General features: G+C 44.7%; 3 protein-coding genes across 6 annotated transcripts in view; 2 read left to right on the top strand and 1 right to left on the bottom strand.

Annotated features, from left to right (window-relative positions):
- The window catches only part of Ddit3 (DNA-damage-inducible transcript 3), a 5,737-nt gene extending 4,640 nt beyond the window's left edge, over positions 1 to 1,097 (top strand). Inside the window, exons 3-4 of the mRNA XM_013021258.1 lie at positions 266 to 416; positions 501 to 1,097. Of these exons, the coding sequence (XP_012876712.1) occupies positions 285 to 416; positions 501 to 869 (501 nt within the window). The 5' untranslated portion in view covers positions 266 to 284 and the 3' untranslated portion in view covers positions 870 to 1,097. The remainder of the gene's footprint in view (positions 1 to 265; positions 417 to 500) is intronic.
- Mars (methionyl-tRNA synthetase) lies at positions 1,031 to 23,917 on the bottom strand. 4 transcript variants are annotated; one of them, XM_013021201.1, is made up of 22 exons: positions 23,658 to 23,806; positions 22,778 to 22,868; positions 22,548 to 22,626; positions 22,335 to 22,469; positions 21,653 to 21,728; positions 21,232 to 21,404; positions 20,953 to 21,059; positions 18,405 to 18,521; positions 18,050 to 18,253; positions 16,777 to 16,978; positions 13,370 to 13,444; positions 6,005 to 6,175; positions 5,437 to 5,532; positions 5,189 to 5,306; positions 4,482 to 4,695; positions 2,831 to 2,962; positions 2,642 to 2,746; positions 2,376 to 2,562; positions 1,695 to 1,766; positions 1,529 to 1,552; positions 1,349 to 1,438; positions 1,038 to 1,253 (listed from the first exon to the last, which is right to left on the bottom strand). In XM_013021201.1, the coding sequence occupies exons 1-22, from the start codon at positions 23,782 to 23,784 to the stop codon at positions 1,107 to 1,109; spliced, it is 2,742 nt and encodes a 913-aa protein (XP_012876655.1). In that variant the 5' UTR covers positions 23,785 to 23,806; the 3' UTR covers positions 1,038 to 1,106. The 4 variants fall into 4 exon arrangements, with proteins under 4 accessions (XP_012876681.1, XP_012876655.1, XP_012876664.1 ...); XM_013021210.1 differs by having other exon boundaries at positions 23,676 to 23,806; XM_013021227.1 differs by lacking the exon at positions 1,529 to 1,552 and having other exon boundaries at positions 1,031 to 1,253; positions 23,676 to 23,917.
- Arhgap9 (Rho GTPase activating protein 9) overlaps positions 23,108 to 25,721 on the top strand; it is a 17,551-nt gene continuing 14,937 nt past the window's right edge. The window contains exon 1 of the mRNA XM_013021247.1: positions 23,108 to 23,276. Coding sequence (XP_012876701.1) covers positions 23,267 to 23,276 — 10 coding nt within the window. The 5' untranslated portion in view covers positions 23,108 to 23,266. The remainder of the gene's footprint in view (positions 23,277 to 25,721) is intronic.

Raw genomic sequence — 25,721 nt, 5'->3', positions numbered from 1 at the left:
TACGCATTATCCTGCCCATGCAATTGTAACCCCTCTGTACAGTATGTTCACAAATAATATAAAATAAAATTTAAAAATAAAAAAATAAAAAAAAAGAAATGTAAAAAAAAAAAAAAAAAAGAGTCTTATGGACTTTCCTGCCTGGGCTGGCTTTGAACCGTGATCCTCAGATCTCAGCCTTCAGAGTAGGTAGGATTACAGGTGTGAGCCCCTGAGGGCAGCAGGATCTCTGTGGAGCTTTTATCTCGAGTATTTATCTTTTTAGACCTTGATCCACTGCAGAGATGGCAGCTGAGTCATTGCCTTTCCCCTTTGGGACAATGTCCAATTGGGAGCTGGAAGCCTGGTATGAGGACCTGCAGGAAGTCCTGTCCTCAGATGGGGGTACCTATATCTCACCCCCTGGAAATGAAGAGGTGAGAATGCTAGTCCTATAACTGGGGTAGGGAGTTACCATTTCCTCAACTAATACTCATCTCCTTTTCCTCATTTCCTTAAAGGAAGAATCGAAAACCTTCACCACTCTTGACCCTGCATCTCTAGCTTGGCTGGCTGAGTTGCCAGGACCAGCAGAGGTCACAAGCACCTCCCAGAGCCCTCAATCTCCAGATTCCAGTCAGAGTTCCTTGGTGCAGGAGGAAGAGGAGGAAGATCAAAGAAGAACCAGGAAACGGAAACAGAGTGGCCCATGTCCAGCCCGTGCTGGGAAGCAGCGCATGAAGGATAAAGAACAGGAGAATGAAAAGAAAGTAGCACAGCTAGCTGAAGAGAATGAACGGCTCAAGCAGGAAATTGAACGACTAACCAAGGAAGTAGAAGCAACACGCCGAGCTCTGATTGACCGAATGGTTAATCTTCACCAAGCATGAACAATTGGGACTATCACTCCCCAACTTGGGCCAGTACCTACCTTTCATGGAAGTGGCTACTGACCACTCTCACACCATGCCAATGACATGACCATCAAATGCATGTGTTCAGTAGGGGAAAAATATGGGATAGACCAAAGGAAAGTATCTCCACTTGTATATATATAGATAGATAGATTGTACATTTATTGATTACTGTTCATATCCAGTAAAGTGGCTTTCTATGAACAAGTTCTTTCACTTTTTTTTCTTGCCTTTAGGAGTTTCTAGGGGTTTACCCTCAGCTACAGCCAACTGTTTCTTTAGGTCCAAGAGCTTAGCCACCTCTGCAGCAACCTGGTTCTTGTCTGCCTTTTGTGCTTTCAGTTCTCGGACAATGTTGCCCTAGGAGAAGAGTGAGAAGGAATAACAGTGAGACCAGGAAATGACTTGTTTAGGACTTAGATTTTCCCATTTTCCATAATGTTTACAAATCATACCTGTTTTGTCACTTCATCCATCAGTACCTGTATCTGCTGTAACCCAGCTGTAACAGTCTCTACAACTGTTGACTTAGGGGATGCTTTTGCCTAGAGAAGAACAAAGGATTATTAGCATAGCTGCCATAAATAGCTCCTGATCTCCAGATTTATATAACATCTCAGGAGAGAAATGATTACCTTGAACTCCAAAGACTCTTCTAGCTAAGACAGAAAAGGAAAACTAGTAAGTGAAGAAGCATCAGGACCAAAAGATGGAAAGAGAGATCAATGAGGACTACTTGGGGAAACTAAGGTGGTGTTGCTGTGGCTGTTGCTGGCTGAGGACACAGTCTAGCTTTCTCACCTGGCCCCCTCCAAAGCGCTGCCTCAAACTTTCAATCTGGTCATTTTCCAGTTTTTGGAACAGGGGACTGACCTGTAAAAACAAATTCCAGAATCATTCACTGATTAGATACCAACTCTACAGATTACACAGAGGAGCCTCTCTAACGCTACTGTCTGAGACATTTAGAAAAGCTAAATGTTTTGGAAGAAATACAAGCATAACACTGAGTAAATACCTGCTGGTTTTAGGAAAGAATTCAGAAAAAAAGCAACACTCACTATGAAATCAAATGTTAATAGGATTTAAAAATATTTAGTGATGTTAAGTTGATTTAGATATTTAAGATATACTTATCTGGGCAAAGAGGAAATGGCTACCCTCTATTCTCAGTCTACTACCTGCTAGCATTATGGTAACCAGGTATTTCTTCCAATGTTTCCGTGCTGGTTAATTTTATATGCCCAGTACTGGTTTCTGACATGAAGAACAATAAGGATATATAGACAATACTTGACTTGTGGAAGAGCCTTTTTAAAAAAAAGCCCAAGGGTAGAATGGGGAAGGAAGAAGGACTTCTGAGAAAAGGTATAAGAGCCCCAAGCAAAAGTCTATATGTGTTAGATCTCTAGCCCCACCCTAAAGGCTACAGGGCAAAAAGATGAATATTAAGGAAGGTTGCCCCTTCCAACTCAGTCTTACTGTGCCAATCTGGTGCCCTGCTGGTAAGGTACACAGGAACTTTATGGGAAGAACACTGCAGACTTGAAGGGGGAGCTGCAGCTGGGTCTGGATGGTGGCGCTAACTGTAGGCATGTAAGGTTGGATCATGACAGACAGCAAGGCAGCTATATTCACTGCCAAGCCTGTCACTGTGCCTGCCCGCTGCCTGCGGGAGAAGAAAGATTAGTAAAGACCTCCAAGAAGATACATGTAATTCATGGAGCCAACTACCCCTCCTTATGTACCTGTCTGCCTCACTGCCTTTAATCCTTTTCCAGGGTTCATTCACCTGGATATATTGGTTGCCATGTCTCGATATGGTAAGGATACTGCGTAAGGCATCCCGGATCCTGGGAAGGGAAGAGGCAGCAAGTATGTAAGTGCTCTCAACATACCAGCAAGTTTCTGATGTGAAATAGGTATGGATTACTTACCGAACCTTTTCGAGTAGCTGGTGATAGTGCTGGAGCTCCAGGGTGATATGGGCCAGCAGACGCTGATCATCAGGGGTAAGCACCATCTCAGGCACATAGCCCCCAAAAAACTTAGACACAAACATCCCAGCTCTTGATGGATGGAGACAAGAGGGAAGTTACTACCCAGACTCCTTACAGAAATTTGACCCTTTTTCTGTATCTCTTCATTCGTTTAAGATTCCTGAATACAACAGATTCCTGAATACAACAGACATTTCTTAGCTGCTCAAACTAGAGGAGCTTAACAACCTTTCTATTAGCATATATTAGGGATGCAAGGGAATCAGGAGGTTCATTGTGACATTCCAATACATACACACAATGTAACCCATCAAACTCCCTCCCCCTCCATCTCTCTCCCTCATCTCCACCTCCCCTGCTTCTTATGACAATTTCAACAAGATTCACTGTTTTATTTATTTTTTTTTTGGGGGGGGGTCCGGTCGTGGGGCTTGAACTCTGGCCCTGGGTGCTGTCCCTCAGTTCTTCAGCTCAAGGCTAGGGCTCTACCACTTGAGCCACAGCGCCACTTCTGGCTTTTTTCTTTTTGCTTATATGGTGCTGAGGAATCGAACCCAGGGCCTCAGGCATACAAGGCAAGCGCTCTACCACTGAGCCACCTTCTCAGCCCCTGTTCTATTTTTTTCATACATGCACATTAAGTATGCCTACCATATTTACCCTTCTTCATTCTCTTCATTGGTTCTCTCCCCTCTCACTGTTTCTCATCCCCAAATACAGCCTATTTTACAAAACTATTCTCTATCCAAAGAATGTAACTGCACACAAATCTAATAAAGGTAAACAGTGTACATGCTAAAAGGTAAATATTCAGAATAACCAGACAGAATTATCTGTGTGTTAACTAGCTAAGGATAGAGCTAAAGGTCCAGGGAGACTTTAGAATAGTAAGCCAGGAACTGGCACTGGCTCAAGTGGTAGAGTGCTAGCCTTGAGCTGAAGAGCAGGAACAGTACCCAGGCCTAGAGTTCAAGCCCCATAACTGACAAAAAAAAAAAAAAAAAAAATAGTAAGCTATAGAAGACTTCTTTCCTTTGGTACTAAAGATCAAACCCAGAGCTTTACACTTGCTGGGAAAGTACTCTACAACTGAGTTATAACTCTCAGCCCCATTGCTATGGTAGGATGTGAGCTAAACTGACAACTCTAAAGAATGCAATGTAAGCTTCGTATTTTTGCACAAGAATAACCCTTGCCACTAAACTTCTTGATCGGTAGGTGAATTGTTTTTGTGAGGAGAGAATGTATCTATAATTCTACAAAGCACAAAGAGGGGCTAGAGGTATGATTCAGGTGGTAGAGCACCTGCCTAGCAAGTGCAAAACCCTGAGTTCAAACCCCAGAGCCACCTACCACCTTCTCTTTTCCCACTGAAAAAACATCTATCTACCCTGTGACCATTTTGCTCCATCATGTCTCTACAACTATTTCCTCAAGCACATATGTCCTGGGAGCATATCTGAACTGACACAAATCAACTTTCTCCACTGTCCTTCCATCCCTCACAGCCTCCTGCCACATTCCTGTCTCCTGAGAACTCACCCATTCCCAGCTAATTTGCTCACTCTCTCCCTTTACCAAGTCCTACCTGTTGACAAAGTTGCCCAAGTTGTTAAGCAGCTCAGAATTATTCTTGAGCAGCATGTCTGTCCAGGAGAAGGCACTGTCTTGGCCCTCAGGCCGAATGTATAGCAGATAAAAACGCCAGATGTCAGCAGGGATTCCTGTGTTCTGGGCCATGTCTCCAAACACTCCCACACCCCGGCTCTTAGAGAATTTCCCATCTTCATAGTTAAGGTATTCTGAAAAGAATAGACAAAGAATCATCTGTTCAAATCATAACCTTCACTAACTCTCCCTCCCTACCATCTATGGTGATTGTCTAGCAACATTCTGCCTTGAGTACTGAAAATTGAACCCAGGCCCTTGTGCTCTTCTCTCAGCTTTCTTGCTCACAGCTGGTGCTCTAGCATTTGACCCATGCATCCAGTCCAGCACTTTGCTGGTTAAATGGATATGGAATCTTACAAACTTTTCTGCTTGAGTTGGCTTCTGTGATCCCAAGTCTCAGCATGCCAAGGATCTAAGATTTCAGGCATGAGCTACTGATGCCTGGCCTTGCAACAGTTCCAGTTTGGTCTTCTGCTTTCTTCAGCTTATTATTCACTACCTTCAGATAGAGCTCTCCATGTTTTATTTCATCTCAACTCCTACCTTAAGACCTAGCACCTCTCCAGGATCATCTTAATTTCAGACCCCAGAAACACCTTAAGTGCACTCTTCCAAAGTACCTACCTGTAGCAATGAGGTGCTTGACCAAGGTGTAGTTGTCCTCAGCTCCTAGGGCTGAACAAGGAAAGACTAAACCATGGAAGGGAACATTATCTTTGGCCATGAACTGGTAAAGGTCCACCTAGGAGAATATATTTGAGAAAGAGTTCTCTTGAGACTTTCTTTTAAAACCCAAGAAAATTAAATATGTAACCCTTTTTACCTCCTGTTACACACACCCACTACCCAAAGATAAACTAAGAACTGCTCACTTGCTCTGGGTTCTTCCACCATCTCTCCCACTGCTCTGTGTAGTTGGCTGTGATGGACAGGTAACCAATAGTAGCATCAAACCAGACATAAAATACCTAGAGAGTCAAGGAGAGAGAAACAAAATAGGGACAACCCAAAGTTTCAGACAGAAACAAGAATGCTTTAAAAGTCTAGCTGGCTACAGCCTCATGCCTGTAATCTCGCTACTTAGGAGGCTGAGCTCTGAGGATCGAGGTTCAAAACCAGGCCAGATAGGCAAGTCCATAAGACTTATATCTCTAATAAATTACAAAAAAAAAAAAAGCCTGAAGTGGAGCTGGCTCAATGGTAAAACACTAGCCTTGGGCAGGGACAGTACCCAGACTCTGAGCTCAAGTCATACGATTGGCGCGCACATGCACATGCATGCACACACAAGCACGTGCACGTGTTCATGCATACACACACGCATGCATGCGTGCATGCATGCGCATGCGCGCACACACACACAAACACACACACACAGGCTAGCCCATGGTCCCTGAGGCTGAATAAATTAAGACATGAACAAACGTTAAAAGATTTTACCTTGTCCTCAAAACCTTCTAAGGGCACAGGGGTTCCCCATTTAAGATCTCGAGTTATGCAGCGTGGCTTGAGGCCATCCCGAAGCCAAGAACGAATAATGAACCGGGCATTTGGTGTCCAGTCACTACCAGGCAATGTCTTTCCCAACCAATCTTCCAGTCGATTTTCCAGCTGAGATGACAGTGACATTGGATGAAACATAATTAACATAAAGAGAAATAAGTACTTTTTGGAGTACGTTTGGTAATATTAATATGAGAAGATACAAGTGACATAGCAGCTCCACTTCTATGAATTTCCTAAAAGAAATTTCTTTTTACTCAACAGAATTTTTTATTCACACAACAATATAGAGATGTGTACATAAGAAATGCAAAATGTTAAAACTAATCTGCATGCAATGACATGTACCTATACTCCCAGCTATTCAGGAAGCTAAAAGGGAAGAATCAGAAGCTTGAGGTAGAAGCTATGCACATAGTTGACAAATGCTCTGTCACTAAGCTATGTCTCCAGCACTTGGGTTTGGTTTTTCATTTTTGCTTTTGTGTATGTTAATTGTACAAATATTAATTTACACAGTAAGGAAAACTTCCTCACCTTCATTTCCTCTTAGGCACTGTGAGGCCCACTAGATACCCACCCAGTCTAGGTGGGAGGGGCAGCCATGCTGGGGGAGAACAGCTCACACTACTGAACCCTGGCAACCCTTCTATCCTCTCCTCTTGGGGCTCAAGCTGAATTTAGGTTTTACCCTACTGCCCACTTCCCATTCTGGCCCCTCTTGGGCCACTAGCTTGAGATTCTCTCCAGGCTATAAGTGCTTCTAATGGGCTTAGAGTTGCAGCCAGTCGGAGAAGGCTGTTCTAGAAAAATGCCCCAAATTCATCTACCCCCACGGCAAAAAGAAAAAAAAGGCACACACATGTGTACACACACACACACACATGCATGCACGCACGCACACACACACACACACCTCCATGCACACAGACAGGTTCTTCCCAAATTGACAGTCCTTTCCAATTGAATTCAAGCCTAAATCATAGATCACCTAAGGCTGGTGCCAGCCTCACCTTAGAGTGTCAGATAAAATTGGCAGTCCTGCTCAGAAGCAGCCTGCCATGTGTGAAGATACTAAGAGAGCCTGCCACCCTACTAGGCAGGGAGTAAAGAAGAGCTCCAGGCAGTTCTAAAGAGCCACACCAGTGTGCAGAGGGAAAATGAGTGCCACCAATACTCTTGTGTGGCCCTGGGAAAGACATGCACCAGGGATGTACTTGCTCTGGCCCTCTGCAAGGAGCTCACCTCTCCAAGGATATACACAGAAACTACTTGTTGGAAAAGCAGCCAAAGTGCCCAAGACATTTAACTTTCTAAGCAAGGTTGCACACAAACAGGAAGACAAGCAGGATGACAGGCAGGGCTAGACTGATGTGGCTGATAAAAGCTCTGCTGAATTAAGGCAGAAAACCTGTGCTAAGAAAGGGGAAGGGCACTTGTGTGTGTGTGTGTGTGTGTGTGTCTTGCAGCAGCAGATAGGGATGCCAGGGTAGCTGAAGATAAGCTGCTCTGAGGCCATATGAATAGGAAGAATAGCTGAGCACATGTACACTCCAGAGTGGCAGTGTCCTAGGAGACACCTATAGCAGCAGCAGCAGCAGTCTGGGCTCACAACAGCCCTCAGACCAAAGCCATTCTGTGCCCTGTGGGGTGAGTCCCCAGCATGGATTTCCCGCTGCTCTGCTAGGGAATGGGAACCCATGTGTGCAAAGAAGTGTGTGCTCCAGAGAAGCCCCAGGCTAACCCAACTACACCACGCTTCTAAACAGACAGTGTCTCCAGTGAAGCACTTGTTTTGTTGGTCGTGGGGCCTCAACTATAGGTCTGGGCACTGTCCCTGAGGTTCTCTTTCTCAAGGCTAGCACTCTACCACTTGAGCCACAGTGCCACTTTCGGCCTTTTCTGCTTATGTGGTGCTGAGGAACTGAATCCAGGGCCTCATGAATGCAAGGCAAGCACTCTACCACTGAGCCACTTTCCCAGACCAACACTTGGGTTTTGTATTTGGTTTTTTGTTGTTGTTGCTTTTGTCAGTCCTGAGGCTTGAACTCAGTCAGGGCCTGGGCTCTGTCCCTGAGCCCCTCTGTGCTCAAGGCTAGTGCTCTACCACTTGAGCCACAGCACCACTTCCAGCTTTTTCTGCTTATGTGGTGCTAAGGAATTGAACCCAGGGCCTCATGCAGGCTAGGCAAGCGCTCTACCACTGAACTACCTTCCCAGCCCCAAGCACTTCATTTTTTAAGATGGACTCATCCTGCCTTTTACTCCCAAGTGCTGGGATTACAGGAATGGACCACTATGCCTGGTAAGACTCAATATTTAAGAAAAGTAGATAGAACTCTGACCTGTGAGCCAAGCTTACACCTGGCCAAACAAGGGACAACTTGAACATGAAAATAATTATGGCAAGCTAAGCGCCAGTGGCTCATGCCTGTAATCCTAGCTACTCAGGAGGCTGAGATCTGAGGCTTATGGTTCAAAGCAGGAAAGTCTGTGAGACTCTTTATTTCCAATAAACCACTAGAAAACTGGAAGTGGTGAAGTAGCTCAAGCGGTAGAGTGCTCGCCTTGAGCTGAAGAGTGCAGGGACAGCGCCCAAGCCCAGAGTTCAAGCCCCACGACTGAAAAATAATAATAAAAATTATTATTATTATTACTATTATTATGGCAATGCCAGGCTCATGCCTGTAATCCTAGCTAATCAGGAAGCTTAGATCTAAGGATCGCAGTTTGGAGCCAGCCCAGGCAGGAAAGTCCATGAGACTCTTAACTCTAATAAACTACTCAGAAAAAGCCAGAAATGGCACTGTGACTGAATTGGTAGAGTGCTAGCCTTAAGCAAAGTTCAGGGACAGCATCTAGGCCCAGGCAACAACAACAAAGGAAATAGTAACAGCAAAAAGCAATGATAAACCACTGAAAAAATAGGAATCAATGAATATACACTGAAAAGGAGGAAAGGAAGAAGTGGAATGTGGAAGGGAGTGGCAGAGTTAGAAAATCACTGTAGTAATGATTGGCTCAAGTGGGACATAAAACAAACACAACTGGGAGCACTGCCACAGCCATGACTCCTGGAAACCAGAATGAGCTCATAGACTAGAAGACCATGAAAAAAGTAGATTAGCTACATGAAAGCCACTACTCTGATGTTACCAGTAAGCGGTTGACTTGGAAATCATGCAGCAGAAGCAAAAAAAAGTCAAGTAAGAAATAGAGACATCTTTTCCCCTTTGCCTGTGTGCCCAGAACCAGTCCCACCATGCTCCATTTCCTCTTGTAGTGCTCATAGGTCCCACCCAATACCTAATGCAGACCCTTTACACCGAGCTGAAACAGGTCTGTTTTCTTGCTTGTTCTCGCTCCCTTCTTCTTCTCTCCCTGGATTGAACCCCAGGGCCTTCCACACACTAGGCAAACATGCAGTGGGATCCTTTTGTGTTCCCTTGCCCTCAGTAGCTTCTTGCGGGATTACTCCTGGAGGTGATTCTTTTTTCCCCTTCAGTTGTGTGTATGCTGTAAGACTCTCAGCAAAGTATTAAAAGTAGCTTTATGATTGGGGGTGGCAGAGAAGAGAGAGAGGGAGGGATTGGTTTTGGTGAAAATGGTCATCTGATGCTAAATTTAGACAGAACATTTTATGAAGAACATGGTCTTAAAGTACATTAATATAGACTGTTCCTAAGTTGCAAGCAGGAAATTAATGATACAAAGGAGAAACTGAATAATATCTTGACTAAAATAACGTCACCAATGAGGAGACAGATGGCCACGTCATGTGTCTTTGGAAAGGACACCATTTTATGTAGATTCTGGCCAAGCATATAATCTTAATTCCTAACAAATCCAAACCTGGGACTATTCCACAATAAAAAGGGGGTTGGGACCTGCAGTCTAAAAAAAAATGTTAATGTCATAAAAGACAGAGGCTGAGAAACTGTTTCAGATCAAAGGAAACTAGGAGCTAATAAAAACTCAATGCAGGACTGAGGCTCCGGCTCAAGAGGAAGACAACTGACTACCAACCTTGAGGTCCGAGGTTCAATTCCTGATACCTCCAAGAAGAAAAAAAACAACACAAAGAGAACAAACTCTACATGTAACATATTCTGTGTTAGCTCCTGTATTAAATGAATAAATAAAATGATGTGCCAGGCGCCAACTGGCTCATGCCTGTAATCCTAGCTACTCAGAAGGCTGAGATCTCAGAGTGGCAGTTCAAAGCCAGCTCAGGCAGGAAAGTCCATGAGATTCTTATCTCCAATTAACTACCTGGAAACCAGAAGTAGAGCTCTGGCTCAAAGTAGCAGAGGCTAGCCTTCAGTGAAAAGGCTCAGGAACAGGCCCTGAGTTCAAGCCCTCAGGACCAACCAAAAGAAAAAAACTACTGGAGCAGAGCGAGCGAGCTGAGTGGTTGTGTAGTTGCATCTCGGGAACTGGTAGCACTTGCAGCATGGCTGACCAACTGATTGAAGAGCAGATTGCAGAATTCAAAGAAGCTTTTTTACTATTTGACAAGGATGGTGATGGAACTATAACAACAAAGGAACTGGGAACTGTAATGAGGTCTCTTGGGCAGAATCCCACAGAAGCAGAATTACAGGACATGATTAATGAAGTAGATGCCGATGGTAATGGCACAATTGACTTCCCTGAATTTCTGACAATAATGGCAAGAAAAATGAAAGATACCGACAGTGAAGAAGAAATTAGAGAAGCATTCCGTGTGTTTGATAAGGATGGCAATGGTTATATAGTGCAGCAGAGCTTTGCCACAGATGAAGAGGTTGATGAAATGATCAGGGCAGCAGATATTGATGGTGATAGTCAGTAAACTATGAAGAGTTTGTACAAATGATGACAGCAAAGTCAAGATATTGTACAGAATGTGCTCAATTTCTTGTACAAAATTATTTGCCTTTTCTTTGTTTGTAACTTATCTGTAAAAGGTTTCCCCTGCAGTCAAAAAAATATGCATGTATAGTAATTAGGATTTCATTCCTCCATGTTTTCTTCCCTTACCTTACTGTCATGGTCCTGAAACCTTATTTTAGAAAATTGATCAAGTAACATGTTGCACGTGGCTTACTCTGGATATATCTAAGCCCTTTTGCACATCTAAACTTAAATGGAGTTGGTCAAATGAGGGAACATCTGGGTTATGCCTTTTTTAAGTAGTTTTCTTTTAGGAACTGTCAGCACGTTGTTGTTAAAGTGTGGAATTGTAACTTTGCTTGGACTATGAATAGTCAACAATATGTACTTAAAAGTTGCACTATTGCAAAACGGGTGTATTATCCAGGTACTCGTACACTATTTTTTTGTACTGCTGGTCTTGTACCAGAAACATTTTCTTTTATTGTTACTTGCTTTTTAAACTTTGTTTTAGCCACTTAAAAAAAATCTGCTTATGGCACAATTTGCCTCAATCCATTCCAAGTTGTATATTTGTTTTCCAATAAAAAAAAATTACAATTTACCAAAAAAAAAAAGAAAAAAACTACTGGAGGCCAAGCGTGTAGGTCAGAGCTACCACATTTGTCTACCATGAGCTAAACTAGGAATAACTACGAAAAGGAAGAAAAAGAAAGAATATTATTGGGTTAATTAACAAAATTGGAGTATGGGTGGTAGAAGAGATCAAATTCAGACAAATACATCAATGTGAAATCTCCTGAGGTTGGTTAACTATATTGTGGCTATGCAAGAAAATGTGCTATCTTGGGGCTGGGAAGGTGGCTCAGTGGTAGAGTGCTTGCCTTACATGCATGAGGCCCTGGGTTCAATTCCTCAGCACCACATAAGCAGAAAAAGCCGGAAGTGGCACTGTAGTTCAAGTGGTAGAGTGCTAGCCTTGAGCTTAAGAGCTGAAGGACAGCGCCCAGGCCCAGAGTTCAGGCCCCACAACTGGCAAAAAAAAAAAAGAAAGAAAGAAAGAAAATGTGCTATCTTACTGTCCATTGGGCCCTTTGCTAGAAAAGTACAATCATGTCTCAAATTATGCCTTTTAAATTGTATCTTTCTTGTTTGTTTGTTGCCGGTCATGGGGCTTGAACTCTGGGCCTGGACACTGTCCCTTAGCTCTTCAGCTCAAGGCTAGCGCTCTGTCACTTAAGCCACAGTGCCACTTCCAATTTTCAGGTGGTTAACTGGAGGTAAGAGTCTCATAGACTTTCCTGCCCAGGCTGGCAGATCTCAGCCTCCTGAGTAGCTAGGATTACAGTTGTGAGCCACCAGCACCCAGCCACACACACAAATTACACTAACATTCTATCCCACCCAGTCAGAATGGCTATCATCAAGAAAACAAATGCTGGCAAAGATGGGGGAATCCAGGCTGGGAAGGTAGCTCAGTGGTAGAGCGCTTGCCTTGCATGCCTGAGGCCCTGGGTTCGATTCCTCAGTACCACATAGCAGAAAAAGCCAGAAGTGGTGCTGTGGCTCAAGTGGTAGAGCGCTAGCTTTCAGCTGAAGACCTGAGGGACAGCGCCCAGGCCCACAGTTCAGGCACCAGGACAAAAAAAAAAAAAATTAAAAATAGACCTATGCCATTGTCATACCGCTACTGAGTGTGTATCTAAAGCCATATAAATCCACAAACAAGAAAGTCTACATTTCTTTTTTTTTTTTTTGGTCCAGTCGTGGGCCTGAACTCTGGGCCTGGGTGCTGTCCCTCAGCAATTCAGCTCAAGGCTAGTGCTCTACCACTTGAGCCACAGCGCCACTTCCGGCTTTTTTCTTTTTGCTTATGTGGTGCTGAGGAATCGAACTCAGGGCCTCAGGCATGCAAGGAAAGCACTCTACCACTGAGCCACCTTCCCAGCCCAAGTCTACATTTCTTGCCCTTACCTCCAAGAGAGACCTAGCCTCCTGCTCCCAAGTATTGGGTTTATAGACATGTACTACCATGCTCAAACACATAAATTTTATGAAAATTAAAAACACTTGAGCTTGGTGTGGCTCATGACTGTAATTCTCGCTACTCAGGAGGCTATCCTACTGAGGATAGAGATTAAAATCCAGCCTGGGTAGGACCATGAGACTCTTATCTCCAGTTAACCACCTGAAAATTAGAAGTGGCACTGTGGCTTAAGTGATAGAGTGCTAGCCTTGAGCTAAAGAGTTAAGGGACAGTGTCCAGGCCCAGAGTTCAAGCCCCATGACCGGCAACAAACAAACAAGTAAGATACAATTTAAAAGGCATAATTTGAACCTGAAAGTGATTGGATATCTATATGTGGCTGAGGCAGAATGGACTGAAGAGGCCTTCCAAAGACTAGGTTAAGGGAAAGATGAATTTACCTTAGGCAGGTCCAAGAACAGGTGCTTGGAGGACTTCACCACAGGGCATGACCGGCAGACTTTACACTGAGGTTTCTGTTAAGGGAAATTCCAGAGAAGGGGTGACCCGAGGTAGAATGAGCAGGATCAAGACTGAAGACAGTGGGGAGCTGTGCGGCAAGCTGAAGGGAAATGAGGATGAACATCTCAATGTGCACTCTAGTCAGCTTCAGGCTTATGCCCAGCCCACTACTCAATGAATTAGCCTTTGGAGACTCAAGACACAGGGTCAGATTTAATCTTTAACGGTGATGGGCAATCAATGGCACATCTTTAAATTTTATTCAGATATATACACAGGATATGAACAATGAAGAAAACACTTGGCTTCATTTATGGTATGTAGCAGGTTCTATTGAATTCAAGCTCTCTGTCCAAAAAAAGCAATGTGTCTCAGTCCTGTAGGGCTGAACTCTAAGATGAATGTGTGGCATAGCTTGTGTGGGTGAAATGGAGATTTGGAATTGAACTTCGTGCTCAGAAATGTTCCCCAAGTAATTGTTGTGTGTATCTACGATACCTGTATAATAAAAAAAAAATTCTCAAAAAAAAAAGAATAAATGTACTTTAGTGTACAATGTAACATTTGTTCCTCAGTTCCACTTCTCTGTCTATCACTCTAGAGTAGGAAAAACCATTCTGTGATCACAGGCTAGGTTCAGAACACTGGGCTGAATTTAGCTATGTGAGGGGAGGTAGGAGTGACAAAAGAAGACAATACCACCCATCTTCTTGAGTTCCAATCCAAATAGGGAGAAATGGTTTGCAGAAGAAACAAATGCAGGCCTTTAATTGTAAAATAATAATTTTAGCTTGTGCTAAAGTGAGCTCACACCTATAATCCTAGCTGCTCCAGAGGCTGAGACCTGAGACAATGGTGCAAAGCCAGTGAGAGCAACAAAGTCCGTGAGACTCTTATCTCCACTAGACTACAAAAATAAAAATAAAAACTCAGAAGTGGAGCTGTGGCTCAAGTGGTAGAACACTAGCCTTGAACACAAAAGCCCAGGAACAAGCCAAGCACTGGTGGCTCACACCTGTAATCCTAGCTACTCAGGAGGCTGACATCTGAGGATTGCTGTTCAAAGCCAGCAGGGTCAGGAAAATCCATGAGACTCTTATCTCCAATAAAACAGAAAACTGGAAATGGCACTGTGGCCCAAGTGGTAGAGTACTTGCCTTGAGCTCAGGGGCAGTGCCCAGGCCCAGAGTTCAAACCACAGGATGGGCAATAAATAAAGAAATAGATAAATAAATAATTCTTTTGTACAAATTAACCACATATACACTAAAAGGTGATGGTTAAAGGAATAAACAGGTAGAGCTAATCAAGTGAGAAAGGTTCCAAGTGTATTTTGAAATAGGGTTTGGATGTGAGAAATAGTAATTCTCTCATGTGTCTCTATTATCTCTACATGCTTATATCCAGCTGCTTACTTAGATGAACATAAGCCCCTCAAAATTAGCGAACAGTACCACTACATTCAGCAAGATGACCTGTTCACCTAATCTCTTTGTCATAGATGGTAAACCATCTGCCCAACCTGCTCAAGCCAAAAAAAACCCAAAAAACCAAACATCTGTAAGCTAGCCACAGCTTCCAGGTAGCCATACAGGCTCACATCTGTAATACTAGCTATGCAGGAGGCTAAGATCTGAGGATCGAATTTCAAAGCTAGGCAGGGAAGCCCATGAGACTCTTTATCTCCAATTAACTACTAAAAAGCTGCAAATGGCACTGTGGCTCAAGGTGGCAGAGCACTAGCCTTGAGCACAAAAGCTCAGGGACAGTACCCTGGATTCAAGTCCCAGAACTGTCACCAAATGAAAAAAAGGTTTTTTGGTGCTGGAGATCAAATCTAAGGCCTTGGTCATGCTAAACAAGTGCTTCATGATTGCTCTATACTCTCAACCCAAACTAATTATTTATAAAACATTGTGTGTGTGTGTGTGTGTGTGTCTGTGTGTGTGTGTCTGTGTGTGTGTGTGTGTGTGTCTGTTAGTCCTGCATCTTAAACTCAAGGCTAAGGTGGTATATCCTTGAGCTTTTTTGCTCAAGGCTAGTGGCCTACCACTTGAGCCATAGTTCCACTTACGCCTTTTTGGTGGTGAATTAAGAGAAAAAAAGGACTTTTCTGCCTGGGCTGGCTTCAGACTGTAATCCTCAGATCTCAGCTTCCTGAGTAGCTAGGGTTATAGGTGAGCAACCAGCATCCTGTTGTCATTTTCTTAAATATTCCAAATTTCAGTCTATCCACCACTATACACAACTCAAATCAATTTTTTCCCCATTTCTACTGGCACTTACCTACCCCAAGCCAGTAACATCCCCTTTTTGGATTCTAGCCTCTAAACCCTTCCCTACTTCTCTCTTGCTTCTGTCCCATCCCTTTCCCACAGAGCAGCTTGACACTCAACTAGAACAAAATTTAAACTTCTTTAGTGTTTTAGTAGGCCCTTAGGATCTGATCCCTACCTTTCTCTCTGACTATACTTCATTTTACCCTGCTTCTCATACACTATGCTACACTATATTGGCTACCATTTTTTCTTTTCTCACTTTCTTTTGTAGTGCTGAGATTTCAACTCAGGGCCTTGCATTTGCTTAGCTGGAGCTCTACCACTTGAGCCACGTTACTGGCTATTTTGAAGATGGAGTTTCACAGACTTTTCTGCCCATGCTGGTCTCAAACCACAATCCTCTGGTTTTCAGATTCAGTAGCTAGTATCATAGGCATGAGCCACAGATGCTCAGTCAATACTGTCCTTTTAAGTTCTGCCTTCTCAGCCTTTGCCACTTTTACATTGGCTTTTATATTGCCTCATCCTTCTACTTGGAATACTCTTAATTCTTCTATTGCTTTGCTTGCCCCTTCTCATTCAAATATTACCTCTTCTGAGAGAACTTCACAATCTGTTCACTTAACTTAGAGCCTACTCTGTAATCCATCTGCATGGCAGTTTATTCAGAATTATTTCCTTGTTTAGTTGGTCTCCTCCCCACTTTAGGAAAGTATCTGTTCCCTCTCTCATCTCTAGTCTCTGCAATTCTAAATGGTTGTAGAGGGCTGGGAAGGTGGCTCAGTGGTAGAGCGCTTGCCTTGCATGCCTGAGGCCCTGGGTTCAATTCCTCAGCATCACATAAGCAAAAAGAAAAAAAAAAGCCGGAAGTGGCGCTGTGGCTCAAGTGGTAGAGCGCTAGCCTTGAGCTGAAGAGCTGAGGGACAGCGCCCAGGCCCAGAGTTCAGGCCCCACAACCGGACCCCCTAAATGGTTGTAGAATCCTTATTCAGGTAGCCTAAAGCAGGGGCACAGGTCAGGAGGCAGAAACAATTTCCTCTCAGGCTCCTATGAGAACTTCTTCTCACCTTGAGCTCAATGGCATTGATGAGTTTGCCACACTTATCACACTGGTCACCCCGGGCTTCTTCGTAGCCACAGAAGGGACACACTCCTTCCACAAAGCGGTCAGCCAGGAAACGGGCACAGTGCTCACACCGCAGTTGCTCTACTGTATCTTGTACCACAAAACCTCGGGTCAGCAACCGCTGGAAGATGTCCTGTGTGATTCTGGCAGATAAGCAAGAGATGGGAAGAGAAAGTCAAAAAATGTGCATCCCTCCCTTTCGCTGCTTCAACAAGTTGACCCAAACTTTTCAGTCCAAGTTCCTCATGGCAAAGGCCATCCATTCCCCTTAGTTATACTGGGTAAGGCAGATGACTCCCACAATTCCCAACTTCCAGTTTCTTCTCAGCACTCCAAAATTGGCTTTTGTTAAATCCAGACAAGTCTTACTTTATCCTCATGACTGTCTGCTCTACACACAGCACTCACAGCATCTGCAGCCTGTCTGCTAAGTAGCTTTTGTAAGGGACAAAGGAAGAACCCTATTCGCCTATTCGCCATAAATGCACACACATAAGGAGGGACAATTTTAAGATTCTGAAGCAGCCAGAGAGGAAGGTAGGCACTAGGTGGAAGGTAATTAGTGCTTCTTTTTAATTAGTAAGTAGTGCTTCTTTTATCCCTTTGGTGGTCCTTCAGGCCCCGGTCAAACATTTTGTTTCTCCTTTTTTAAATTGTTATTAAATAGGGCTGGGAAGGTGGCTCAGTGGTACAGCGCTTGCCTTGCATGCATGAGGCCCTGGGTTTGATTCCTCAGCTCCACATAAGAAAAAAATAAAAAGCCGGAAGTGGCACTGTGGCTCAAGTGGTAGAGTACTAGCCTTGAGCTGAAGAGCTGAGGGACAGTGCCCAGGCCCAGGGTTCAGGCCCCACGACCGGACCCAAAAAAAAAAACTTAAAAAAAAATTGTTATTATAGGAAATGGTGCTGTGGCTCAACTGGTAGAGTGCTAGACTTGAGCTGAAGAGCTGAGACAGTGCCCAGGCCCAGAGTTCAAGCCCCACAAGCTATTAAAAATTGTTATTATAAAGGTGATATACAGAGGGATTATAGTTCCTAGTCAAGCTTTTGGACACATCAGATCTCCTCAAGAAGGCCAGGGATACATTTAAGGGCAACGTTCAGACTCTAAGTTCAGGAGATGTTCTTATCCACCCTGATCCATTCTGTCGCCAAGATATCCTCACTGCCTGTAACCCTCAACCTCTATTTCTGTTTCCTCAGAGGAAACCTACTTGGTCTGCTGTGGAGTGGTGGTACGACCAAAGATATCAAATGAGATATTAAACCAGTGGTAGATGTCAGCATGGATGCGATGATACTTGTCACAGATTTCCCGCGGGGTTAGGCCCTCCTCCATAGCCTTGGTCTCGGTTGCTGTGCCATACTCATCTGTCCCACACAGATAGAGGGTATTCCACTGGCGGAGGCGAGAGTATCTGGAAGGGAATATGGTGGTCATGGGGAGAGGGCTCAACTCAGCTGCTGATCCCAATCCCCGGGACTCTAGCCACCATCCTGGAGGCATAGTATTTCCCTGTGGCCCACTCCCCCCACCGCTCAGAAAGGCTCTTCTTGAATTGGTTCCACCTGGCAAAGACGTCGGCGCTGAGCACACAACCAATAATGTTTCCAAGGTGGGGGACATTGTTGACATAAGGGAGGGCACTGGTGATGAGCACATTCCTTTCCCCAGCCACAGGCAACCTGGTAACGAAAGAGGAAGAGAGCCATTCACAGGAAAGTTGTAAGGTACAAGAATTACCGAAAGTTCACAGAACACCCTGCATGGACTTGTTCTGCTGTCATAGATCCCTGTGTGTCTACTGCTTCCTCATGTGAACTCACAAATGCCCTCCAACAGAGCCCACTGTGTGGGCCATGCCAACTGAGGGCAAGCCTCATGTACTATTATGGCTACTGCATGTGCCTCAGTCCAACACTGACTTCTTTCCCTTTTACTATGACAGTCGTTCATTCTCAGGCTCCAACTTCCTAGTCAGGGTTTGTTCAACCTGCATCACTCTCCCTACTCCTATGATTCCCAGTGCTGACCTCTTCTTTCTCGATGCTGTTTCTAGCACCATCTAGCCACTATCTGAATCCCTATAGCTCATCACTCCATTACCAAGCCCTCTGTACCCTTTGACTCTTTTCTCCCTAACGCATGCCTATCATTTCCCCATGGCCTAACTTAAACCAGCAGGTACCAGCTTCTGCCTTCACAGTCACTGTTACAGGATCACTCCTAGTCATGCCATTCAGTCTGCTGACTAGAGTCACTCAGCTCAGTGTTCCTTTTCATGCTTCATCACCCTGACAGCTCAGCTGCACAGATCCTATATCCCTCCTCTCCTTAGTACTGAGACCTCAATGAAGCACCTGTCACCTTTTTAACCACTCTCGTTCTACAAACTGGCTCCTGATTCCCTCACATTATCTCACCTCTTCTTCCTAGCACTGCTATATGTCCCAGTCATGTTTCTACTTCATGAGACACTTTTTTTAGTGAATTTCTTCAATAAAGATCTAGTTTTCATGCATTCAATGCCTTTCTCACCATAACTGAATATCATAATTGTCTCTGAAACAGTTTAGAAATGCATTCCTAAGCCAGGTGCTGGTGGCTCATGCCTGTAATCCAGAGCTATTCAGGAGGCTGAGATCTGAGGGTCATGGTTTGAAGCCAGCCCAGCCAGAAAAATCCCCATGAGACTCCTACCTCCAATTAACCATTCAAAAACCAGAAGTGGAACTATGGCTCAAAGTGGTAAGAGCAGTAGCCTTGAGCAAAAAAGCTAAGAGACAACACCCACACCCAGTTCAAGCCCCACAACTGACAAAAAAAAAAAAAAAAGTTATGCAATGAATTAGACATTTATGAAAGAATAGGATAATGGAAATTCCTAAATGACAAAGCACCTGATTGTCTCACACTCTATAAAGAAGTACAGGATGCAGGCAATCCAGATAGAAGAAACAACAAGCACAAACACTTGAGAGGTATGATTTCAGGCCTGCTTCCCTCTCAAAATTCATTTTGGCTAGGGGTTTAACTCAATGTCTACAATGTCTACCATGCCTAAGACCCTGAGTTTGATTCCTGTCACTGCAAAAAAAGAACCAAAACACATTTGTGTCTTGACTGACTAGCCTCCAATGACTGGCCTTTTATCAATTCAATATAAAAACCAAACTCTCTGGGCTGGGAAGGTGGCTCAGTGGTAGAGTGCTTGCCTTGCATGCATGAGGCCCTGAGTTCGATTCCTCAGCACCACATAAGCAGAAAAAGCAGGAAGTGGTTCAAAGCCAGCCCGGGCAGGAAAGTCCTTGAAACTGTTATCTCCAATAAACCACCAGAAAACCAGAAGGGGCGCTGTGGCTCAAATGGTAGAGTGCTAGCCTTGAGCTGAAGAGCTGAGGGACAGCGCCCAGGCCCAGAGTTCAGGCCCCATGACTGACAAAACAAACAAACAAAAGAAAAAAACCTCTCTTACCTCCCAAGAATCCTTCATAGGACTTATCACTGTGCCAAACACTAGGGGTTAAGCCCTATTCTCCTAGCTCCTTAGGAAGCTGAGATTTGAGGATCAAGGTTTGAAGCTAGCCTGGGCAAGAAAAGTCTGTAAGACTCTTATCTCCAATAAACTATCAAAACACCAGAAGTGGAGCTGTGACTCAAGTGGTAGAGTAATAGCCTTGAGTGAAAAAACTAAGGGTCGGTGTTTAGGTCCTAAGTTCAAGCCCCAGCACCAGCATAAAAAATAAGTTAATTACAATCAGACAAACAGAGCCGGGCGCTGGTGGCTCACGCCTGTAATCCTAGCTACTCAGGAGGCTGAGATCTGAGGATCGCGGTTCAAAGCCAGCCCGGGCAGGAGAAACCGTGAGACTCCTATCTCCAATAAACCACCAGAAAACCGGAAGTGGCTCTGTGGCTCAAGTGGTGGAGTGCTAGCCTTGAGAGTTCAGGCCCCAGGACCAGACCCCCCCCCCCCAAAAAAAAGTAATCATACATATTTGTGTGACAGCTCTGTAAGTACTTGTCCATTCCACTGGAGTCAAAAGTTTCATAGTGCAGAGAGCCTGCTTCGTTTCCACTAATGAAACCAAGCCTCACTCCTTGAAGCGTACTTACACTGGATTCTGCTGGGGCCGAAGGGAGGGCAAGCTTCCCAGGCCCTTCTCCCACGCAGTCACAGCCATAGCAATCTCTTCCTCAGATAGGGTAGCTAGCTCTTCCTCCTATGAAGAGTGGGTGGAATCCCTTATCAGATGAGGAGGGCCTACAGAATAAAGACACTCTCTCCTTGCTCTTCAATAACTAAAAAGTTAGTGACCTTGCTCAATGTCTGCCTCCTAGTCCCTTCTACTTCAAGCTCAAGGTTCTGTAAGGCCACCCTGCCCTGTTCCCTACCTCAGGCTCATTGCTGACCACCTTCCCCTCAGATGGGTGGGCCTGGGGCTGCTTCTGGAGGTAGGATCGAAGAGCCAAGACACCCTGCTGTTTCAGCACAGTCTCTACAGCTCGCTGACATGGCTCCTGGGTACTCAGTGTCTGGAACCAGCTGCGCAAGGCGCCTAGCTCCTCTGTGACATGGGAAAACATGAGAATTAACAAGCATTAAGGACCTGGATTGAGAAGACAGGAGTAGCCCTCCTCACCCACTTTGGAGGTTTCTGCAGTTGCTTTCCCCAATTTCCATAGTCTCCTTCAAGGCTGTCCTGTCAAACTGCACCTTGAAGAGGGGCCTCAATATTCTATTGACTGCTTTATAATTACTACACTGAGCTCAAGAAGTTGGAGCTGGGTATAAAGTGATATGTACAGTTCTCACCAGGGAGGTAGGCTGGGTCTTGCAGCAATGGGTATAGTGCTCCCCACAAAACAATATCAGCTAGAGATTCTGTCTCCTGGTTGCAGGAAAAAAAAAAAGAAAGGTACAGAAGAGGGACTCAGATCTTTCCCAGTGCTAATATCTGTTTACCAAGTACTCAAGTGTCAAATACTGGGTTAAGCAATTTGTTTTTATTTTTTGCCAGTCCTGGGGCTTGAACTCAGGCCCTGGGCACTGTCCCTGAGGTTCTTTTGCTCAAGGGTAGCTCTCTACCACTTGAGCCACAACATTACTTCCAGCTTTTTCTGTGTATATGGTACTGAGAAATCAAACCCAGGGCTTTATGCATGCTAGGCAAGCACTCTACCACTAAGCCACATTCCCAGCCCCTTCTTTATTTTTTGCTGATACTAAAGCTTGCACTCAAGGCTTTGTGCTCTTGTTTTTATTCACACACAACTACACTCTACCACTTGAGTCATGCCTTTACTTCTGGTTTTTTTGCTGGTTAACTAGAGATAATAGTCTCTCAGATTTGTCTTGTCTGGGCTGGTTTTCAACCTCAATTCTCAGATCTCAGCCTCCTGAGTAGCTAGAATATTAGATGTGGGCTTTCTGTACCTAGCCCTCTTAATCGTTATACCATAAGCCTTCCCTGTAACCCATTTCAAGAGCAACTTACCCCAGCCAGGAATGGACAGTTTTGATGACTCAAACTTTGGTCAATGTGAGTCAGGGCTTTCCGAAGTGGGCCAAGAATATCTTCCCCCTTCTTGCCTTGGACCACTAAATAGTACAGGGCAGCAGACAAAGCTGGCTAAAACGCAGGGGACACAGGTCAGGATGGCCATGCAGAAGAAGAGCCTGTCTTAAATTCCTGATGCTTTAGTCCTACCTGCAGCTCTGTTGCCTCCCATTCCAGCCACTGATTGGTAAGATCATCTTGCTCCCAGCCAGATAACAGAAAGAAATATCTGCCCAAGGAGAAAATAGAAGTTAAAACTAGAGATGTTCACTTGTCTATCCCATCTCTCCCCTCTGGTTGTAAATAAGGTAAGGAGTTGCAAAGGACAATGAAGCCTCTTCTGATCTGGCTACCTCCCCACACCAAAGACCAATACTGACCGGCAGATTGCAGTAGTAGAGAAGAGGTAGTTGCCACTATCCAGCTGCAAAACAGGGACCTTAGGCCTGGTCAGGAACGGGACCACACACTCTGATAAAGGGGGGAAAAGAATGAAGAATAGGGAAATGAAGGGGGGAAAAATTGTCAACTTAGACCAACTTCACATTGTTCCAGAGAAAAATGAAGAAAGATGGGCGGTCTTAACCCAGAGGTTCCCGGATAGGACCACTGAAAGGGGGTGGGACCAGTATATACTGAAGAGGCTAGCAGGTGTTCAGCTGAGACTGCCAGCTGGAAACAACAGATGGGAATTGCGGAGGGAAGAGATAGTAGCATTTGAGATAGTGCTGCAACTCAAGAAGTGGAACAACTGAAAGTAACCAGGATATATCGGGAATGATCGATCTGAAATCAGTGAGCGAACAAAATTAAGAAAGCTGCTTGGACTAACAAGAGAACCTTTTAAAAGCACCCAAACTTGGCTGGAAATGAAAAGAGGTAAACTGGAAATAATGTGTGTGTGCAACGTAAGAGTTTTAAGAGGGGAAGGGCAGATGTCCTAAAATGATAAAGGAATGGCTGAAGTGAAGGAGGTAGCTCTATAGCTGTGGCGGAATGTTGGGAAAGAAAGCGGGTTACTAGATTGAAACTGGAGCCTGGAAGACGAAAAGAGGGTAGGATAAGGGAAGATGACAGCAAGGGTAAGTAGAGGAAGCAACTGCTAAAGGGACAGGGAGGAAAGAGGGGATGGAGAGGCCAGGGATAAGGAGTAAAAAAGATCGATGGGGATTATAAAGGCCAAAGCTGGGGTTTGGCCAAGACAACTGCGGAGTGATCGCGGGGCGTGCTTCTGTCCCGCCTCCCTCATCTCCCGCCCACCAGCACTAGCTCGTATACCTTCCGGGCCTACAGTGTTGATGAGCAACTCTATTCTGCCCCGGACCCTCCCGGCTGCTGCCAGCACCGGCAGGCTCCCAGGGGTGCCCTCGCTCACAAACAGTCTCATTTCGCCGTGAATCCCACGCTGATGCAACCGGAACCGGCCTCCCGCCTCTGGGTTGAACAGCTAGCGCGAGGCACCCTGGGAGATGGAGTTTCGTAGTATGCTGATGCCCATGTTCCGCGACCATGGGAAACTAAGTGTCCCATCATGCAATACGAGGCAACCGGAAAATCCTACCATAGAGGCGTGGAGGCTGGGGATGCGGTGCTAGCGCGACGCTTAGGGATGTCTAGTCTTAGGGCGTGGTGTGCTTTTAAGGTCTAACTGCTAGACGGCGTGCTGTATTTCTTTCATCTTCTTTGGCTGCTAGACTCGGGATTCTGAATCGGCCTCTTCTACTGAAGTTGCCGGGATGACAGAGGCTACTCACAGTTACCGGAATCTTGATTTAAGTTCTTAGGGATCAGAGTTTTTTTGGAGACGGGAATTCAGAACCAACTTATTTTAGTGACCAAATGGAAATTAGTGTATTCTACCAACTAAAAAGAATGTGGCAAATTAAAATATTTAACCACAGCCTGAAGCTTTACATACAGCTAGACAATCCTATCAAAGGGAGAAGAGGGTATCTGTAAGGAAAAGGTCAAGTTGAGGGGAAGAAAGATAAGTTTCATAATAATCATGATTGTTCAAGGAAGCACATATTACTAATTGAGAAAGGGACTTTTTCATTCATCTCTGAATCCCTTTAAGATGTAATCCTAGCTACTTAAGAGGCTGAGATCTGAGGGTCACCGTTCAAACCCAGCCAGGCAGGAAAAAAAAGTCCTGGTGATTCTTATCTCCAATTAACCATCAGAAAACTGGAAGTAGAGCTGTGGCTTAAAGTGATAGAGCATTGGCCTTGAGTGAAAAACCTCAGATTCAGGCTGAAAATGTGGCTCAGTGGCAGAGTGCTTGCCTAGCATGCATAAAGCCCTGGTTTTGATTCCTCAGTACCACATGAACAGAAAAAGCTGGAAGTAGCACTATGTCTCAGTGGTAGAATGCTAGTCTTGAGCAGAAGCTCAGGGATGGTGCTCAGGCCCTGAGTTCTGTTAGGTTCACCCTGGGAAGGTGAGGCAAGTTAGCACATGGTTTAAATATGAATGAATGAACCTGTGATCTAATCCTTGTCTTGTAATTGTGGATTAATGTCAGCATTGATCAGCCCTTCAAATGGTGGAAAAAGCTGGGCCTTTTCCCTGCTGTACCACGTTCAGCATTTGATTTCCATGGGCACCACCATTTATGTGTAAAATTTGAAATGGTTGTCACCTCTCTGGGAAGAGCGTGAAACCTCTGAGACGCCAGCTGTGGTTGGAGATTCAGCACCCAAGCATGAGTCAGGAGAGAAGCTGACTGGACTGGCTAGAGATGAGGACCACTGGACTCTCTTGCAAAGGGGTTGCTCCCCCTTCCCCCCAGAAACATTTGAACAAGGGGGACATTATTGGTTGCCTGTTTGGGAGATGTTCTTTTCTTCTATTTATAAGTGACTTTAAACTTTCCCTTGGCTCTCAAGAAATTTGTTCTAGATTTAGCTATTTATTGTTGGATGCCTGTATGCTGAAACAGTGCTTACTGTTGTCTTCATTTATATGGATCTGTGAGAATGGTTGTATGTTTTGCGCATTTTGTGGTTGTTGAGATGGTCTTTGCTATACAAAAATGAAAATGTTGGTGTTAGAATTTGGAGTATTACTGGAGGGTAAGAGGGGGTGGGATTTTGGAAGTGCAAGATAGGAAAAAATATAAGACAAGAAAGTTAATGCCGGGCACTGGTGGCTCACGCCTGTAATCCTAGCTACTCAGGAGGCTGAGATCTGAGGATCGCAGTTCAAAGCCAGCCCAGGCAGGAGAGACCATGAGACTCCTATCTCCAATAAACCACCAGAAAACCGGAAGTGGCACTGTAGCTCAAGTGGTAGAGCGTTCGCCTTGAGCTGAAGAGCTGAGGG

This window comes from Dipodomys ordii, unplaced genomic scaffold, assembly GCF_000151885.1.
Source record: "Dipodomys ordii isolate 6190 unplaced genomic scaffold, Dord_2.0 Scaffold3, whole genome shotgun sequence".
Taxonomy (NCBI): domain Eukaryota; kingdom Metazoa; phylum Chordata; class Mammalia; order Rodentia; family Heteromyidae; genus Dipodomys; species Dipodomys ordii.
Note: the sequence above shows the minus strand (reverse complement) of the source record. Positions and strands in the feature narration are given on the sequence as shown.

Excerpts from the sequence above, each read along its gene's own strand:
- Mars (XM_013021201.1), bottom strand. The coding sequence starts at position 23,784 with ATGAGACTGTTTGTGAGCGAGGGCACCCCTGGGAGCCTGCCGGTGCTG. Across the intron at positions 21,405-21,652 it reads AGACCCAGCCTACCTCCCTG|AGGAGCTAGGCGCCTTGCGC; the intron begins GTGAGAACTGTA and ends CCCATGTCACAG. Across the intron at positions 16,979-18,049 it reads ACCACTCCACAGCAGACCAA|AATCACACAGGACATCTTCC; the intron begins GTAGGTTTCCTC and ends CTTATCTGCCAG.